General features: G+C 39.3%; 1 protein-coding gene across 2 annotated transcripts in view; it reads left to right on the forward strand.

Annotated features, from left to right (window-relative positions):
- TTC39A (tetratricopeptide repeat domain 39A) overlaps positions 1 to 19,403 on the forward strand; it is a 48,790-nt gene that overhangs the window by 17,943 nt on the left and 11,444 nt on the right. Inside the window, exons 3-12 of one of the 2 annotated variants that reach the window (XM_062003962.1) lie at positions 2,536 to 2,667; positions 3,324 to 3,400; positions 3,924 to 3,991; positions 6,742 to 6,806; positions 8,604 to 8,703; positions 9,849 to 9,914; positions 15,980 to 16,088; positions 16,712 to 16,779; positions 16,908 to 16,967; positions 17,733 to 17,894. In XM_062003962.1, the coding sequence (XP_061859946.1) occupies positions 2,536 to 2,667; positions 3,324 to 3,400; positions 3,924 to 3,991; positions 6,742 to 6,806; positions 8,604 to 8,703; positions 9,849 to 9,914; positions 15,980 to 16,088; positions 16,712 to 16,779; positions 16,908 to 16,967; positions 17,733 to 17,894 (907 nt within the window). Of the gene's footprint in view, positions 1 to 2,535; positions 2,668 to 3,323; positions 3,401 to 3,923; positions 3,992 to 6,741; positions 6,807 to 8,603; positions 8,704 to 9,848; positions 9,915 to 14,412; positions 14,491 to 15,979; positions 16,089 to 16,711; positions 16,780 to 16,907; positions 16,968 to 17,732; positions 17,895 to 19,403 lie in introns of those variants that run through there. The other variant, XM_062003963.1, reaches the window with a different exon arrangement.

Consider the following 19,403-nt stretch of genomic DNA (forward strand, 5'->3'; position numbering starts at 1 on the left):
ATATTTAGCTACCTGCCAGAGTTAAACCATGACACCTGGGGACATGATGAGGGCAACAAGGAATTGAGGATGGATGCAAATTACAGACTGCAGTGGAGCTTAAAAGATATACACTGCAAATTTCTTCAGTACAGCCAGCCTGCTCTGTGCTATGTGTATTAGAAAAAGTAGCTCTTCATCAGCAGTATGAAGGTTGCAAGGGAAACACCATGTATCTGTATAACACTATCTGTGCCAACACTAGGGGTTACTTTAATCCCTAGATCTCAAAAAAAACCAGACCCAACCCCAAACAAGAAAGTAAATCAGGATCATAACACCTTAATTTTTCTTTGATGATTTTATTGCATAATGTCATTGAGAGAGCGTTACTTTAGATATAGAACAAGGTTATTTTGTCAGTATCAAGGACTCCTGAGGATACTTAAGGGTGTTTTACCCTATCAAGCAAAAGAATTAATGTACAATAAATAATGTATGAATTGTTAGAAAACCTAAAGGGATCCAAGTCACCACAATGAGACCAGATCATTGATTAACATAGGATTGTCTGAAGTTATCCTTAAAATCACCTTTCAATTCAATCCAAGTATCAAAACCTGGAGAGGCAAGTTTATTTCCAGGGAAGAAATTCAAGGATTGAAGTGTCTTTAAAGTTTAGCTTTTCCACTATAAAAAACACTGATTCAGAGTAGTTGAGGTTGGAGGGGACCTGTGTAGGAGACGTGCTCAAACAGGGCCACCAAGACAGAATCTAAATATCTTCAAGGTTATAGACTCTGCAAACTCTCAGGGCAACCTGTGCCATTGCTTGGTCATTCAGATAGTATAAAAAGTGTTTCCTGATGTTCAGACAGAGCACTCTGTTTCAATTTGTGCCCGTTGCCTCTGGTCCTGCCACTGGGCACCAATGAAAACAGCCTGGCTCTGCCCTCTTTGCATTCTCCCTTCAGGTGTTTTTATATGTGGTATTTCTATATGTGGTATTTCTATGAGGGTGACAGCACTGGCCCAGGCTGCCCAGGGAGGGTATGGAGGCTCCTTCCTTGGAGGTCTTCATCTGGACACGTTCCAGTGTGACCTGATCTAGATGGACCTGCTTTGGCAGAGTCTAAAGGTCCCTTCCAACTCCTACCATTCTGTGATTCTGTGATATGTTATAGGAACTCCAATGAGTTTTTCCAGGCAGAACAGTCCCAGCTCTCTCAGCCTTACTTTATAGGAGATATGTTCCTGTCCCTAATCATTGCTTTTCATTGGACTTTCTCAAGTATTTCCATGAACTGAGGAGTCTGGAACTGGATGAAGTACTCCAGGTTTGGCTTCACCAGTACTGAGCAGAGGGGAAGGATCACCTCCTTTGACCTGCTGGCAGCAACACTCCTTTTAATGCAGCCCATTTGGACTGTCTGGGCAAGGGCACATTGCTGGCACACCACTTTCTCCTTGGAAGAAAAAGAAATTGAAGTGGCTTGTTTTGATAGACAAAGGTGTGCTGAGGGTGGAGATTGTGTTAAAAGAATATCTTTGTTTGACTACAAGTATTTTTGGATACTCCCTGACAGATAGAACTATCTGGTCCATTCTAAAAATGGAAACAATTGAAATAGAAATTGTTTCTCTTTAGCAGTATTTTTCAAAGTCACGCTCTTTGTCAGGAGTGGATTAGCAAGGTCTGCAGAGTTTGTGTGGCAGAAATTCGCCTGAGCTTGCCCTTCAACATATTTCCCAAGTCATCTTTATTGGACCTGTATGCCTGAAGATATTTTGATTCATTTGCAGAGGATTATACTATACATAGGTACTGGCTGAATACTGTAAGTGTGTGCAATATATAAATCCTTCTTCCTGCCAGAGGAAAGATGCTGGCAATGGCTGCAGATAGGAGTTAATTGCTTTCCTTGCACTAATGCCAAAGTTTTGGGCTTTCTGTGAAAGAGGCACCATCTGAAATACCACAGAATAATATTTAAATGGAACAGATTGGGGTGGCAGGTTGGCAGAAGGGGAGAGGCGGAAAAAAGCGCAATGTTTGACATAGACTGAAATGTTTCTGTTGGGAAGGTCTCTTTGAAGAACATTCTAGTTTGGCCATGTTTGTAGTATTGTGTTACTTATCTCCTTGAGTCTGTCCTGAGAAAGTGTCCCAAATTAGAAGAAGAATGTCTGGATTTGTGTCACGTGTTGTCATATTCATTAGATCTCCATTTAAAAGCCCCAATATGATTCTGTTGTCCCTGAATGCTTAGCCACATCGTTAATTCTCGTGCTTTCTGCATACTAAGCACCTATCCTCAGCTCAGAATTGGAACATTTTAGCACAGTTGTGGAAACTGGAGACATGATTTCCTGTACAAATCTCAATCTATTTGTGTTTCTTGATTATTTTGCAGGTCCCTTGTGTTTGATTCCTGTTTCATTTCAATCTTGACCTTGTCTTGTCATCAGGCAGATACATTTCTGGAATCAGACATGTATTTGATTTTAAAAGTAATAATATAATCATATCAACTGTGCTTTGTATCTTTCTTTCAGAACTAAAGATAGTATGTACCATGCATTGACTTATGCCACCATATTGGAAATGCAAGCTATGATGACATTTGATCCTCAGGACATATTGAATGCAGGAAACAAAATGAAGGAAGCTCAAGCCATCTGCCAAAAGTAAGTGTGGAGCAATTCCAGCAATAAATAGCCTCTTCATGGGAAAGTTTTGAAAGAAATTCAGGTTAAGAAAAGGACATGTAATTTCATAGAAGTCATAGGAAAACTCAGTTTGGAAGGGACATCAGGAGGTCACCTAGTCCAGCCTCCTGCTCAAAGGACAGTCAGTTATGAGATTGCACCACAAAAGTTAGGCATTTCAGCAGTCTAGTCTTGAAAACTACAGTTTACTGCAATATCTGAATTTTCTCATCAATCAAGCTTTTTGTCCTATTTGTAGGCGCCAGTTCTGCAATGTCTGGAAGTTATTCATCATTTACAGCCACTGCAGAATCATCTCATTTGGTGATGGTTGTACTGTAACGAGCTATCTTTGAGTCAACTGTGTTCCCACTTCTGTACACACATACACACAAAATGTCTCAAAAAGCCTCCTTATCCCTTCATTAAGGCAGATTTCTGCACATGAGACCTAAAAGGCAGATCCTAGGAGGACCATATTCGCTAACTTATGTATGAAGTTTGTGTGTGTAGTAAGATGACTGAAGGTTGGTGAGCACTAGAGGTGTGTTAGTGACCATACAAGTGGCCAGCTGAAAGGAAACATTCTTTGTTGATGCTTCATATTCAGAATGATCAAACTGACTTTTCTTCAGATTTAGGAAGAAATCTACAGTAGCTGATTCTATCAACAACCTTGTGCACAGACAAAGCCTTGAACACTTTACTGAAGGTAACATTAACATGCATAATGCTTTCCTCTTTCTGTTTGTGGGGTTTTTTTCTCTGCTATTTGAATTGTTTAGAATTGTTCATCCAGCATATTTTTGCAGATTGTGAGTTCACTGACAAAATCTGACTGATGTGGCACTTGCTGGATTAGAGTCTCGGCAGTTCCCGTGTCACCACATTTGTAATCGCTGTTTTTGTTGATTGCTGGGTTGGTGTTTCAAAAAATTGCTGGGTAAAGAAATATCTAGAGAAAGAGGTGTTAAAATGCCTAGAAAGGTTCTAGATCCAGGAATCCTTGGAAAGCACCAGAGAAATTCCTGCAAAGCTTCTGTAACTGTGTGTCATTTCTGTTTTGGAGCTACTTCAGTAGTCTAGAACTGAAACTCCACAGTACATTTGGAAAAGGTTTTTATCAGTTTGAGCCTCATGATCTTATTCCCTTATTAATGGGCTGTGTTTTTTTAAATTAGTTGTTGTCTGATTGATTTCTTTTCTTTTCTTTTCTCCCCTTTGTGTAACACTAGAGGAAATCCATGCAGAAATTTGCTATGCTGAGTGTTTACTTCAGAGAGCAGCCCTCACATTCCTTCAGGTATGGATTTCTGTGTGACTCTTTGGGGAAAAAAACATGTACACACCATACAGGTTCTTTTCTTAAAACTGATGAAATGGTAGAAGAGCCTAGTGTGCCTACTCATGTAAGACTCCTTCACCTGGATTAAGTCTGAATTTTTTTCTGGTCTATCTGCTGATGAGGTAGTAGAAAGTTTTGTTGTCCTTCATGATTGTCTAAAAACGCTCATCTTGATACACGTAGCACTGAGTCCCCAACACCTTTCTCCAGTCCCTTTTGGATGTGTGAAATGTAGCCACAGTAAACACCAATTTTCAAATACTGTGTCTTGGGATACCAGATTTTAAAAAGATAAATTAGAGAGATGGTCACTGAAACTCTGCTCTGCTGGAATGCAAGCAAGACTTTTGTCTCATTCAGACTGGTGTTTACTATCCCAAGACTGCTGTCTCACTTGTTTGTTCTTGAACAGTTGTTATTGTCTGCATAGTTATGAGGCTTCACTAATGCTTTTTACTAAGCAGTGCTGCCTATCTTTAAAAGAAGGGGAACTCTCCCTCTTCTTTGAATTTTATCTATCTGTACTAATGAAGCTTGGTTTGTTTGATAGATCAACATTAGCAATACTTGGGCTCCAGCTTGCACTGTGAATTGTTAATCATAGTTGAAACAACTGGTTTTTCTTTTTGATTTGGCTATCCTTGCTATATGACAGTGGGCCTCTTCATCTATGCAGAAGGGATAACAAAAGTCACATTCACAAAGGGCTTTTTTTAGTGGCTCAAAGGTGATGATAGAGAATGAAATGCAGGTGGTGATTTTATAGTGTTTGGGAGTTGCCAGATGGACTCTTGATTTATGTTGCTTATGATAGTTTATGAACCGTGTAAACTTTTTCAGCAGACTGTCATGCCCTTCTGCTAGAAACTACTGCTTCATAGAAAACCCAGTAGTCTGAGTAGCTGCTTCTGAAGGTTTTTATAGTGCTGATGATGGTGATTTTATGGTAAGATGGTGGACTTTGAAATGGCTAAAGTGTAGCTGTCTATTTCCATATTTCTTTGGGATGAGTAACCTCTAGCACTGGGGATAGTTTTGGTGACACCTGAGGCTTTGGAAACCAGGCTTTTCAGAATTTCTCCATTGTGCCTGTAGGAAAGAAGTGTGTTAATGCAGTGTCTCTTGGTTTTAAGCACTGTTTGCCCAGGTATCTGTTTTTAAAAATAGTCAGAGAACTGAGAGATTTAAGAGGAAGGAAATAATTTCACATCCTCTTCTGCATAAAGAATGTCCATCTGTCTGCTTCATCTTCTATTCTCTATTTAATTTTTCATTAACACATTAACTGGTTTTAAAAATTCAACAAAGGCACTTGGTTCCAACAGCTACTGAAGTGGATTATTTTTTATACTTACCAAAAATGACCAAATCCAGTTGAAAACACATAAAAATTAATCTCAGGATGAATTATTCTCACACTGGCATAATTATTATTCAGAATTTAAACATTTTTAAACCATATTCTTTTGATTTTTCATGCAAAGGAAAATATAACTGAACCTTTACAGATGGCCAGGTATGCTGTGTGTTCCCATTTCACTAAGAGTTGCTAATTAAAACCTGATGTTTTCTACAGAACAAATTAAGATGGGATCACATTTTGTTCTGTGATTGTTTGCATGTGTTCGGGATTCAGGTCTCTGGAGATATATCATCAGGAATTACATGTTCATTTGTGGTGCATAGCTTCTGTCCTCAATTATCCCTCTTTTTAATGTTGCATAAGGATGAGTGTAAGGGACATAGGCTCATGGTGGTGTTGCAGGCTGCAGAAATAAGTCCATGCCCTTCAGTTCAGTCCATTAGGCTTCCTGTGCACTAGTTCAAAAAAAACAATATTTGGACAAGTTGAACTGAAACTTTGATTGGATTGAATTACCTTGCTGACTTACAGAAGTATGGAAAACTCTTTGAGGCAAATTCTGTCCCCTTGTTTACATATTGACAAACACAATTGGGCCTTGTTTCCTTAACAATAACAGTAACAAACCAAAACATTAATCTAATCTAAAATACATGTAGTCTTCTTATCCCAAACAGCAGATATTAAAACAAATCAGAGTGACAAATTATATTTGATGAGTGAGACAAGAAACTGCCACTAGAAAGTCATGAGACTCAAGAGTTCTTTCTTTGGGATACAGCTGTAAACTAATGGACACCTCAGTTCATTATAGCTTGTAATGTCACATGTTATCATACTAGTATGGGTCTCATAGGTACTTACACAGATCCTGTATAGCTTTACTTACCCTCTTCCTTTTTAGAACGGGAAACTGTATTCTGTAGACTCCTGAGGACAGGAAGATATTTGCATATGGCGCTGAGATAGAGAATGGTCAAATCTTAACCATGTTGAAGGACAAATGAGAGAAAGTCATTGTTTGAAACAGTCACAAATGTATATACTTTAAGTGCAATTCATTACCTTTAGTCCCTGTGTTCATTAATGCCAATTCAGGTGGTCCAAAGATCACAAGAATCTTGGAATCTAATCACAGAAACTGATTACAGAAGGTACCAAAATAAAGTTGATGTGTCTGAACAGAGTACACATATTTTAACATAGAAAGGAAACTGCTGTTTCTCAGAGACTTGTATTGTCTGTGTCATCATGATGATGATTAAGGCATATGTTAACATCAATAAGATAAAGCTCTTTATATTGCTTATAAAGCCATGTTGCTAACATATTTCCTTTTTAACAGGATGAGAATATGGTTAGCTTCATAAAAGGAGGCATCAAAGTCCGAAACAGTTACCAAACATACAGGTAAACTGGAGAGATGGTGTGATTAAGCATACCTTTTCAGTAAAAATTGCTGCTAGTGGAATTGTCCAATTCACAAGTTAATACTTGTTGTATTTATTGCAGCCTTTATTATGGGCCTCCTGTCTATAGCCTTTCTCAGCCCCCACAGATTCCTCCATTGTAAAACAAAGGACCCTTTGGTTGATTTAGATTGTAAAGATAGTAGGCCCTCCCAAGGTTTGCCTACTTCAAATAACAAATCCTTGAAATTCTGTCAAAGTAGCTCTTCTAAATGATGTAGTGCTCATTGTGTCTGCATAGCCCAATTTGGACGTCTTGAAGTCACTGGGTGTGTGACATGACATTTCTTTATAGTTACAACTGCAGCTTCTCGGAACATTCGAAACCAGTAGATGAAGCCCAAGTAATTCCATAATAAATGAAACAAAAGCAAAATTTAAAGACAATAAACTAAAGAGCTTGCAATGGAAAGAACAAAGGGCTTTAAACAAAGATTAAACAAACTTACAGGAACTAGGTTTATAGAGGCTAGTTAGGATAGTGCAACAGATAGAGTCTCTCCATGTCATGAAGTCTCTTAACAGTCAATTCCTAGAGAATGCTTTTCCAAGCATATATGTCTGTCTGGGTGAAATATTTGGTTAGCTGGACTTGTAGACTGGTTAAGTATGGCAGTTATTCTAAAGAGTAGGTGCATGCTATTGAAAATGATAAGCAGGATTGCTTTTCTGAAATCACAATCTTCCAATTACTTCATGACTTTAGACAAAAACATCTGCTTAAGCAGATTCCTTTTCATCCAAGATGTTATGGAGAGCTGCTTTTAACATGTGCAAAAGGTTTTGAAGTGAAGCAGTAAATTCTAAACATTACATTAAACTGTACACAGTGGGAAACATCCTCAGTTGTGCCTCAATAAATTAAGATCAGTTCTAGTATATGTGGAAACAAAGTGCTATAAATCTGGTAGCTCTTAGGTGGTCTTCTTCAAAAGAATGCTAATAACAACTTGCATATTATTAAAACATGTATTTTGACAAACCTTGTACAGAGTCATTTAGGTTGGAAAGGATCTTTAAGATCACTGAGTCCAGCTGTTAACTCAGCACTGCCATGTCGAGCACTAGACCATGTCCCACAGCACCACATAGATATCTCTTTTGAACATCTCCAGGGATGATGACTCTTCCGTTTCCTTGGGCAGCCTGTGCCAGTGCTTACACATTGGTGAAGAAGTTTTTCCCTAATCTCTAATGTAAATCTCCCCTGTCACAACTTGAGGCCATTTCCTCTTGACCTGTCACTTGTTACTTGTGAGGATGATCCCTACCTTGCTATAGCCTCCTGTCAGGGACTTGTAGAGTGATCATGTCTCCCCTCAGCCTCCTCTTCTCCAGGCTGAACACCCCCAATTCTCCCAGCCACTCCACATCAGACTTGTGCTCCAGACCCTTCCTCAGCTCCAGTGCCCATCTCTGGACATACTCTAGACCCTCAATGTCCTCTTGTAGTGAGGGACCCAACACTAAACACAGCACTGAAAGTGCAGCCTCACCAAGTACAGGGGACAATCACTGCCCTGGTCCTGCTGATCATACTATTTCTAATACAAGCCACGATGCCCGTGGCCTGTGGTGTGTGATATGTTGGAATGCCCATAATATTCACCTGGATGAGGTGACAAATTGACCTATATTGAAATACTGTGTAGTTCAAGGTGATTGGGTTGTTTTCTAACTGAATTGTAATTAATCATTGTATTTACTGACAATGTAACAGAATCTTGTGTGTTTTCAGGGAGTTGGACAGTCTTATACAGTCTCCACATTATGTTAAAGGAGAGAACCATCTGCATTTTGAGGGAGGTGTAAAACTTGGAGTTGGAGCATTTAATCTGGTATGTACCAACAATTCTTCTCTCAAGCTGAAGTCCTTCAGCCTCCTAGAAATGATCTTAAACTACACACCTGACAGCAGTGTTGCTAATCATCAGATGGTTCAAATTAAGTTTGTGCACTGACACTTGCAGGATTCCTCTCTCTGGTTTAAGAATATCAGATAGTAGTAATACAGAAATAGAGACTACTGCCCACAAAGTGGTCAACAGTGCTTTGTGTGTTCAGACCCACTTCACATCCTCTTGGGGAGATTATCAACTGTGAAATTGTCTCACCTGGCGTGGGCTAAAGGCATGTTCTCTGAGGATATAGCTGAGTGCCTGCATCTGGCTTCCAGTAAGATGGTTCATTAGCCAAGTGAGCAGTGCTTGGGGATACTTGGAGGAGAAATTGTTACAGTCTCTTAGGAAGGGAGTCCCTGGGATGGGGGCCAGGGGAAGCCTTGCACAGAAGCAGTAGTTTCCTGTGCTTGTTGACTTCCATTTGTCATTTTAACTGACACTTGGGAAGCAATCAGGGACTTGACTATTAGCAGGGCACTTGGTGGTGCAGGGTATGTGACTGGGGCCTGAGGTGCTTCTTGGGCCACTGTTGGCTGTTGTTACTTGTGTTCTTATCAGAAAGCAGATATGTGATTGATGTGTGATACAGGATAGTTCTGGTATGTCAGAGAGGCACTGACTCAGAGATGGACAAGGCTGACACAGTTGTTCAGGTGATGAGCTGCGGAAGGTGCCTGATGCTTCCCCTTGCTTGCCTTGCTCTGCACGAGTCTGGCACATGCCCAAATGATAGGTTTGCTGCACAAAGAAGAAATATGTTCTGTGTGACATGCACCCAGTATTTCTGAAACATACAAGAAGTACTACAGTTACTAAGCATGTGCTGTGTAAACATATTTCTGCACAGGGAATCCTGGAGACACAGGAGGCTCTATATTAAACAGATATTTCTGTTTTAGTATGTGTTTCTTTATGTAAAATATAGCAGGTGTATACATTTACCCTGAACATTGTCAGACATATCAAGATGTTTTTAGTCATCTTAGTGATTATTCCTTGTGTCTGCAAAAGTTGTAGGAGACAGCCAGTAGCTGAGAGGCAGAAAGTCTGTTTCTATTTAACTGTTGCATTTCCTTCTATAGACATTGTCCATGTTTCCTGCCCGAATTCTGAGATTACTGGAGTTTGTTGGATTTTCTGGAAACAAGGTAAATGTGAACTAAATATTATTGCCACGTATCTCTCACTCTTAACGTTAAAAATGGAGACAGGAGTTTTTCTCTTCTTCCTCTCGTTAGCTGTAACCCTCAGAAACAGTCTGCTTTGTATCACACACGTGCACTGCTGGCACTGATGCTTTCCTGCAGCTCGATTTTCCTTTATATTTTTGTCTGAACTGTTACACTTCAAAGATTGTGATACCATTGTTCAGTGATGACACAGTTGTGAAACATGATAAAGACAAAGGTTAATACAATTAAGCTGATATATCTATTTTTTTTAGTTACTGGTCTTTTGATGTATGCTTGTGCTTAGAAATCTCTAGCCAAAAGTGTATTTATTAGCCTTTAATATATTAACCTACTTAATAGTTACTGTCATGGTATCTGAATGTCCCTGACAGGTTCCTGCCTGATATCCAGCTGAGAAAAAAACCCCAATTTAATCTCTGATATTTTTTTTTCTCTGTGTCTTTAAAAGCAACTAATAAATTCAACCTAAATTCAATTTACCTGAAAGAGTAAGTGCTCTTTTGCCTAGAGAGTAACCAATCTGACCTAGGTGCATAGAGTTTAAGGACAGAATCTTAGTAATGAAGCATCAGTAAATTCACAGGAGCCCAAGTTATTCTGCAGGGCAGATGCACAGAAAGTGCTGTGTTAGTTTTTTGTGGCTTTTTGTTTCAAAGTGGGATACTAAATCTATGGGAATAGCTTGACTTTGATACCTTGTATCTACCCTTAACACTCATTCTACCAGCAGAACATGAGATTCACTCAAAGTTGAGTTCCTGAACTAAGAAAACAAGATCTGTTTAATCTAAACCACTAGTCACATTTGTTTCATAAAGGCTGGGTAAGGTAAATGTTTGATGTTTTGGAAACATAACAAAAGCTGTACAAACAGGTTAAAACTCAACTCTTTTGTAGTGCTTTCTATTTACAAAACAGGTTTCAATGAGAAAAATGTTTCCTTAGGTAGTGGCGGTTCTGACTGACAGGTGAATGAATGTCATCACCTTTTTATTAGTTTACAGGAAGGCTCTTATATCTGAAAAGAAGATGTCTTGTTTAAAAGCAAGGAGCTTTTGGTAGAGCATGGATTAGAACTTGGAAATTTCCAGGAGCTGTCCAGGAACCGTTTCACAAGCAGCAGAGACAAAAATCAAATAGTTCTACCTGTCAGTTATGATAACAAAGAGTATCTAAAGTGAAATATTCTCCTAGAAATGTAAAAGCAATTCATGTACCAACAGAGTTCTGAGAATACTTTTCTGAGCACTCATTACTGCAGATGAAAATTATCCCTCTGATTGAATCCTTGTTGTTTTCTTTTGGCCCTGGGATTTCTTGTATGCCTATGTGTGGGCTGATATTTATGTTGATGAGTCAGCTCCTGATCCAGTTTTTTAATAACTGACAAAAGCATAACCTAGATTACCACAAATTTAAGCAAAAACCTGCTATTTGTGTGCCATGAACAAGAAGCATTTTAAACATGATGGTCTCCTCTGGAGATTTTCAAAGCCTGCCTGGACACATTCTGGAGTGACCTGATCTAAGCGGGCCTGCTTGAGCAGGGGGGTTGAACTAGATGATCTTTAGAGGTCTCTTCCAACCCCTACCAATCTGTGATTCTGTGAAATTCATTGGTGATTATTTTTTAACATCCTGAGAAAATCTTTCTGCATTTAACATTTGTGAATCAGATGCTACTAAATTGCAGTTGCATTTGCAACCCTTTCCAGTGGTAGTTTTCCAAAGCTTGTAAGAAGAAGCTGTCCTCTGCAGTATAGACAAGAGTCTAGAAGGTCAAAGAAACGGTGACAGAGAAGAGAGAGTTTTGAATACATCCGTGTTTGATCTTGCAGTCTTTTCCAGTAAATGCTCACAGTGAGAATCAGATTGTACAAAAGACTAAAGAGCCATGGTTAGTGCCTTGAGCTGTTTACAGCTCACCTGAGAGCTACAGTGCACTGGAGGACAGCTTGCTTTTGGTGTGGGTCATGTGTTTATTAAAAGCGGATATGAAATTGTATTGCGATATCTCCCACTGTACTAATGTGCCTTGAAGCTAGCGGGTTTGCCCACAGCGACTCTCAGATGTGCCATGTCTGATGGCAAATGAGGATATGCCCAAAGCTCCATTATTTCCTAACCCATTTGTGGGCAGTGTGATCAACTTAAGAGCAGTCTGGAGTCTCAAAATAGTAGGTAGGATAAGATCAAGAAAGTATAAAAGTAGCCTGAGGCCGTATTTGTTCCCTTCCAGTCCAAGATGTGCCAGTTGTGCCTTTCTCATTGTTCAAGCTACTTTTCCCTGTGTAATTAGTCAAAATACAATCTTATTTGTGTTCAGTGGCATAGGCCTTTTGATAGGACATTGAGGTTCAATGTGGTTTTACCCAATTTTGTGAGGATTTTTTGGTGTCAGATGTACTGTGCTGGGGAGTCATGCCTTCCTCACTCACTGGGCAGTAGGTGGAGTATGTGTCCCATCTGGCCCTTTTGTGTTTAGTGATGACTGACTTCTGTTCTTACATCAGAAGAGTCCTTGCACTATCTCCCTTGTTTCCACCTCCTCTGTTAGGCCTCAGCTAATATTCAGTCTTGTTTTATAGATGATTACAAACACTGTGCTGCTAGACTCTAGAAACATTTGACATGAGCCCGCCCTATGTTAAATGAAATTTGTCAACCAGTCAGGTAACAGCATGATTTGAGGGGAAGACTGGGAAACTTTCAGATAGAACCAATTTCTTTCCAGTTATGCTTTGTGATGTGGGAGGATATTTTTCCAAAGCAGCTGAGCTGAAGAATATTTTTGATGTGTCGATTTGTAATAAATTGAACTCCAGTTTCCTACTAAGCATCTATTTGAATTGCATTTGGGTCTCTTCTGCAAATTTCAAATGAAGGTTAAGTCTAAAATGAGTTCATGGGTTACATTCAAATGTCCTACCTACCCATTTAATTGGTGAGTTCCTCAAAAGCTCTCAGTAGTATTTGTCCTCCTTGCTAAGCCCACAGTAATGTGATCAGATCAGCAGACACGAATGATGATCAAGCTTTGCTTTCATTGTCAAGATCCTTAATTAAAAGAGAGTGATTTGAAAATATCATTCAAGAACTTTCTTTTCAGGCAAGTAGATGGATTTTAGTCAGTGACAGCTGAAATAAATATGAACCAGTCTCTGTTGTCTGATGATGGCTTTAAGCATTGTCCTGCATTCACTGTAGGAATCCTCGCTGCCCATGTGGGGAGACCTGAATAACAAAGCATCTTGGGACAAAGATCAAATCAATAAGATACTGATATGATATAATGTAGTGACATTCTGGGAATTAAGAGGTTGTGGGATGTTATGACTGACTTTCACGGAAAATTGAGAGTTACCACACTGGATCACATTTGTCTCTAAGAAGTGTCATTGCTCCCTGCTCTGCATTGTACCTTACACCCTTTAGAGTAACTTAAATGTTGTGTGAAAATCAAATCTAAATGTGTTAATGTCATTTCAGCATTTTGGAGAAATTACCAGCACTTCTGCCTTGACATCTGTTTTATATTGTAGCAAGATGCCCTGTAGTAGACTTCGTTTGGAAGCTCATTCCTGGTGTTCTGGGATTGCTCATATCACCTGTGGCATAGATGAGGGAGATATTTATGGGTTATTTATGGTTAGAAGGTGTGTCCTAACAATTAAATTTAATGTACTCACTTAGTGACTGGCACCAGTGGGTGTAGTTTGTTTACAGAGTTTCTCCTTAGGCTCAAGTAGTAGCTGCTTGTGATTTGGTTCTGGGATACTCAGTTTGATCCCCAGTCAGGATTACATGGGGTTATTGCCCAACTCATGACACCTCATTTAGCTGATTAGGTTTGGTGGCTCATCTGCATAGGCTTCCTATGGAGAAGTAAGTGCTTGAGAAGTTGCTTCATAATGTCAGTAGCTCATAACAGCTACTTCTAGATTTCTTTTTTCAGACTGTGTCTACTGATTATATTGTTACTTTCATGTGAAAGGTTTGGGGTATTCAAATGAAAAGTAAGCTTTCTTTTTAATATCTATACTGGACAAGATAGGATTATGGACATATCACAAAGCACACTAACTTGCTCAGTGAGCTTCCCATACCTGTGTAACTGGTGAGTTTAACAATTTAGGGTCAAGCACATCAGGTTTGCACTCCTCCTCTGATGAATGAGCAATGCTCTTCATCCATTTATTACACCGTTGGTGCTTTCCAGGGTGCAGTCCCATGTAGGGCGGGTGTGGGTTGCGTTCCTTGTCTGTACGGATGGTAACTTTGTGTTTATCTGCATTAAAATACATTTCTGAGACTAAAATGCATAAGTGAGATCAACTTGACAAATGATTAAATTAGTCTGTAAGGCTAATAAAATTTGTTTCTGTATCATTCTTAGTGCAATTCACAAATATGATCAACATTCACTTTATTTTCATGTTATAGGGAAGGTATCAAACACTTTAAGGCCTAGTACTGATGTCAGTAAAGGCTCAGTGAAATATCAGCCTCAAGATTTTTCACTTTAAAAAAGGTACTTTGGAAATCTACTTTGGAATTTGTTCTGCCAAAGTTCATTCCACAGAATGTTTTGTCTTACTTCTACTTTGCAGTGTTATAGTGCTACTTTTTAAAAAGCCTCATATTTGTGGCTTTCATCTGGGCAATTTAAAGAAGCCCAATATATTGTATTTTGTTACTTACCTACATCCATCAAACTTTTGCTCTCAGCATAAAAGGAAATTGTGGGATGCTTTTTTTTCCCCTCAGTGCTTAATTTCCAGTAATGATTTGATTTTCAGTAATGATTTTAGTATCTTTTAATTTCTTCTGAAGTGACATGCAAGTCAGTATTTTCGTTACTGTGTCCAGGATAGATGTTATACTAATTGGCCTTCAAATGTATGTTTTCATGGTACTTTTCCCTATAACAGTAATTAATGTAATAAATTAAGATTAAAAACAAACCCAAAACCCTGTATTGATGTAAAAACACTTACTTGCATGAATTAAATGAAAAAGTACATGTGTGATGAAAACTAGAATATGATTACAGGCTTCAGAGTTTACACAGTAAGTGGTAAAGGTGAGGGAGCCTAACACCCTCTGTGGATAAGGACACACAGGAGATGAAAATCTGTGCTGAGATCATGCTCTGAGTGCTCTGTCTGATACCTTCCATGGTGGCTCTGATAGACATCCCTCAGGGTCCCTATTTATAGCATAGCTGGTTTGAAAGGATGTCCTTTTAGCCACATACATCATGTTTCGGTAACTTTCCATTGCAGTCACAGTGTAACTTTATATTCTTGCTATTGATACCATGGAACCAGCCCTAGAATGGGGTGCTAAATGCAATTGACTTGGGAGCTTGAGTCCTTAAAGTTGGTAATTTGTTGTGCTCTCATTGTATATGACTACAGTGTTACATTTTTTGCTTTAGTTCTTTCCAAAGGGAAGAGAAGTATTTCTCTTTTAATCATATTTTTCCACTGGTGGTAGTGGGCCAACATGATTGCAAAGCTCCTTTTGTTCTTAGCATATTCAAAACCATCTTTTTTCCTCTGTCATCTTTTGCCATTTTAGTTCCAGTTGTGGGATTTTTTTGCCTGGTGTCTTTAACTTGGTTATGCAGTGAATAACAACAAACATGAATACACAGCACAGTGGCAACGTGTGCTATTTATCTTGCATTTCAAAACTGGGTTTGGTTTCAGAAATGCTGTTTAGCAGCACTTGGATGATGGTGATAAGCTGTCTCATGTTCTTTTATGTTAGTCATGTAACACATCCCCAGTTACTGCTGTGTCATCGGATATTTTCCAGGCTAAGCAGTAACTCCATGAAAAGCTTGGATAGCTTCATATGTGTTTTTTAATCTTTGATTGCTATGTAAGCAACATATGTCAGTGCATTTTGGGAATCTGATGAGTGAGCAATCTGTAGATGATGCTGCAAAACTAGCAAAACACAGCCTTGGTTCTTTTCCAATACTTTGTCTTCCCCACCTCTTATTTACACAGGAGCATGGTCTGCTGCAGCTTCAAGAAGGAGCGTCATCATACAGCTTTAGGTCGGTGCTGTGTACCATGCTGTTGCTTTGCTATCATACTTTCATGACCTTTGTGTTAGGTAAGATTGTTTATGATAACTCTTGGATTTGATTAGTTCTTGTGGGACACAGGGGGAAAATGATTATTGCATCACCTATTTGTTGGTGAATTGTTTGTTCCTGAACAGATTAAATATAATTTGTTTGTGGGTAATTTTACAATAGTGACTATAACTTAATCTTCAAGATAGAGGTTTAACACGTGAGAAGGGAGACAGTGGGAATTGCAAAGGAAGTTGTGAGGACTAAATCCATCTTCATTAGTCAGGTGTATGATTTGGGAGGTTAAAATAATGTCTGTAAGTGATGACTTCCTGAATACTTTGTTCATGTTCATATGTGACTTATGGGAGGCAGTGGCTTTCTGCTGAGACATATTCCCCTGTTATCTCCTGCTAAAGTATTCTACAAAATATGTTTGTCTACACAGAAGTGGGTTTCCAAGTCAGTAAGCACAGTGTTGTTGAAGTCTTCCTGATTGCTGGTTTAGTGCCACACCAACCTGTCTTTATGCTTTACTTAACAGAGAGAGAACTTACCTGTTGGCCAGATGGAGATTGTTAATCAGTCCCTTGTACTCCTGTTTGTCTGAAGGCCTTTTCTTTCTCACTATTCTTATCACTTATATTGTTATACATTCTAGGGACAGGAAAAGGAAATGTTGAGGAGGCAGAAAGACTACTTAAGCCTTACTTGGCTCGCTATCCAAAGGTAAAGTGAGTCATAATTTAGCTTGGTATGATCATTTAATGTTTTCTTTACAAACAACAAAGATGGACTGTATGGTCAGTTTGAAAGCTGTTATAGAATACTTGTATTTTTATTATTATTTATTACAGGGAGCCATATTCCTGTTTTTTGCAGGCAGGATAGAAACTCTGAAGGGTAATATCGACGCAGTAAGTAATCCTTTTGCTCTTGGGAAAGTAAGATACAAAAGCTTTAGAAAAGCTCCTCCAGGAACAACATTTCCTTTTTGGCTAATGGTTCCTGTGGCTTTGGCCTGTATGTGATTTCTAGTTTATGAACTGCAGATAGGAATTTTGAAAAGTATTTTGACCAACTCATTCTGCTGCCCCTCTCAGTTTCTGGTGATAATCTAGTCTGCCAGTATTAAGGACACAATTTTCTCTGTCTTTCCTGTCCTGAAGCAAGTTATGCCTTTAATAATATCCAGTGATAAACTTTGCCTTCAGTCTGAGTGGAGAGTCCTATGAGACCCAAAAACATTAGGGAGGTGAAGAATGCGTGTCCAAAATACTTTGAGATGGAATATCAGCTGGTGTGCAGTGTGGTAGCTCCCTTGAAATCTTTGGAGCTGCCACAGGAAATGTCAGCTGAGCATCTGTCCTCTGGCATTCGTTTCTTAACTTCCCTAGACACAAACATTCATTTTGCTTGTGCTTAGAACTTAATACAGCTTTCAGGAATGGGGGGAGTTCTGTGGCAGGGCTAAACTTGCTAACACCAGGATGACTGTGGAGCCAAGAATCTTTCATGTGGAGCCAACAGACGTGATTTTGGGGAATATTGGGCTGTTAATAATTTGGAAGTTACAGGAGCCATGTGGGCAGGTTGTGGGGCTCCGGTGTCTATTACAGCACCGATGTATGTATTTGCATTTACACACGATTAAGGCAGTGTTTGGAAATCTCTGTGTTCAGGCAGTTAATAGGTATGAAGAATGCTGCGAGGCCCAGCAATACTGGAAGCAGTTTCATCACATGTGTTACTGGGAGCTCATGTGGTGCTTCACCTACAAGCGCCAGTGGAAGATGGCTTTCTTCTACGCAGACCTGCTAAGCAAAGAAAACACTTGGTCAAAGGTGAGCTAAGCAGAACACAAGGGTGGAGGGCCCTATGAGATCTATTAACTTTCAATCAGATTGAGTTGACTTTTGTAACTTTGATGCTTTTGTAGCTTTGAAGGTGAAGGTTGTAAAGCAAAACCTGGTCTGCTGTGGCTCTTGCAGAACAGTGAATTGCAGACATTCGAATCTGAACAGATTGTGGGCAAATCGAAATTATTTGGGCCTCACTTGAAGATGAAAAACAGCTTGTTAAAGACGTTCTGCTGTGTGTTAACTGGTGGTGTCATTAACACACTGCAACTAATGGCACAAGTTGTCATTTCTTTCATTACATTATGGATATAAGCTCTTGTGGTGATGAGTGAGGTTAGCCATGATGATGCCTCCAGGATAATAAATATAATTAGAAGAAATGTCTGTCCCTGTGTGTCTGAAAGGCACAATCTCTTCCACCCAGAACCCTCTTCTGAGCCCCAGAAAATCTCTTCAAAGGGAATAAGTCTGGCTGGGGCCAGGGGTGTGGTTGATGGGACATTTGTTTCTTCTTAATGGGATCAGACTATGTAAGTGGGGAGGGCGTCTCTATTTTCCCTATTACAGATTGTAAGTGTTGGCCAAAACCAACAAAACCAAGCAGCCAGGTGAGAGCAACCCTCTCAGGGCTCCCACTCTGGGGGAAAACTGCAGTATGGGCTCTTGAGCCCCTGGGATTCCAGCAACACTTTGAACCCAGGTGCATCATTCTGAGCAGCTCCCACAGAACTCCCACAGTGCATCACCTGGCTTGAAAGCTTTGCTATCCTGAAATGCTGTAGGATCTATATTAATGTGTGTGTTTCTAAACTATGTGTAGAGTTTTACATTGCAGGGGCCTCTGAGAAGCAAAGATGCTTCTGATTTAATACATACTCTACAGTGCAACATGATAGTAGCAAAGGAGTAACTACATTAGCTGAATGAAAGGTTGTCACATGTCTGCACTGTTGGATTCTGGTGTAAATAAATAAGCACAGCTTAAAATATTCCAGAAAACTCCTGAAACTTACAGTTACTGTAGACTCCTCCAAGCAGTAATGAAGAACTCCCCAACTATTACTCTCTGCTGTTGCAAGAGCGTTGCAGTATTGTTGTGATGTCATCTGCTGCTTTGCTTTCCTTGTTTCCTGAATCCCCATGAAATCTCTACTTTTCATACTCTGAAGTCACAAGACCCTTCAAAAGGTCTTTGCTCGAACCTCGTATTTGAAATATGCCACCAAGTTGTGACTGGACACAGAGACTACATAGTATTTTTTTTTCCCCATGAGGTTTCTATCATGTATGCCTGACAGTAATAAAAATTCACCTTACACAAGCATGACATTTGTTATTGAAATTTGGACATAAACTCTAAGTTGACACAAAGTAAACAAAGACATACACAATAAGGAAAAAAATCTTTATTCCACTTTTAAAATAGTTACCTCCTGCTTTAAATTTTGTAAGGTTATGTCTGTTTGTGAGCAAAAGCAGCAACTTCTTCCT

The sequence above is a fragment of the Colius striatus genome, chromosome 10 (assembly GCF_028858725.1).
Source record: "Colius striatus isolate bColStr4 chromosome 10, bColStr4.1.hap1, whole genome shotgun sequence".
Classification (NCBI taxonomy): Eukaryota; Metazoa; Chordata; class Aves; order Coliiformes; family Coliidae; genus Colius; species Colius striatus.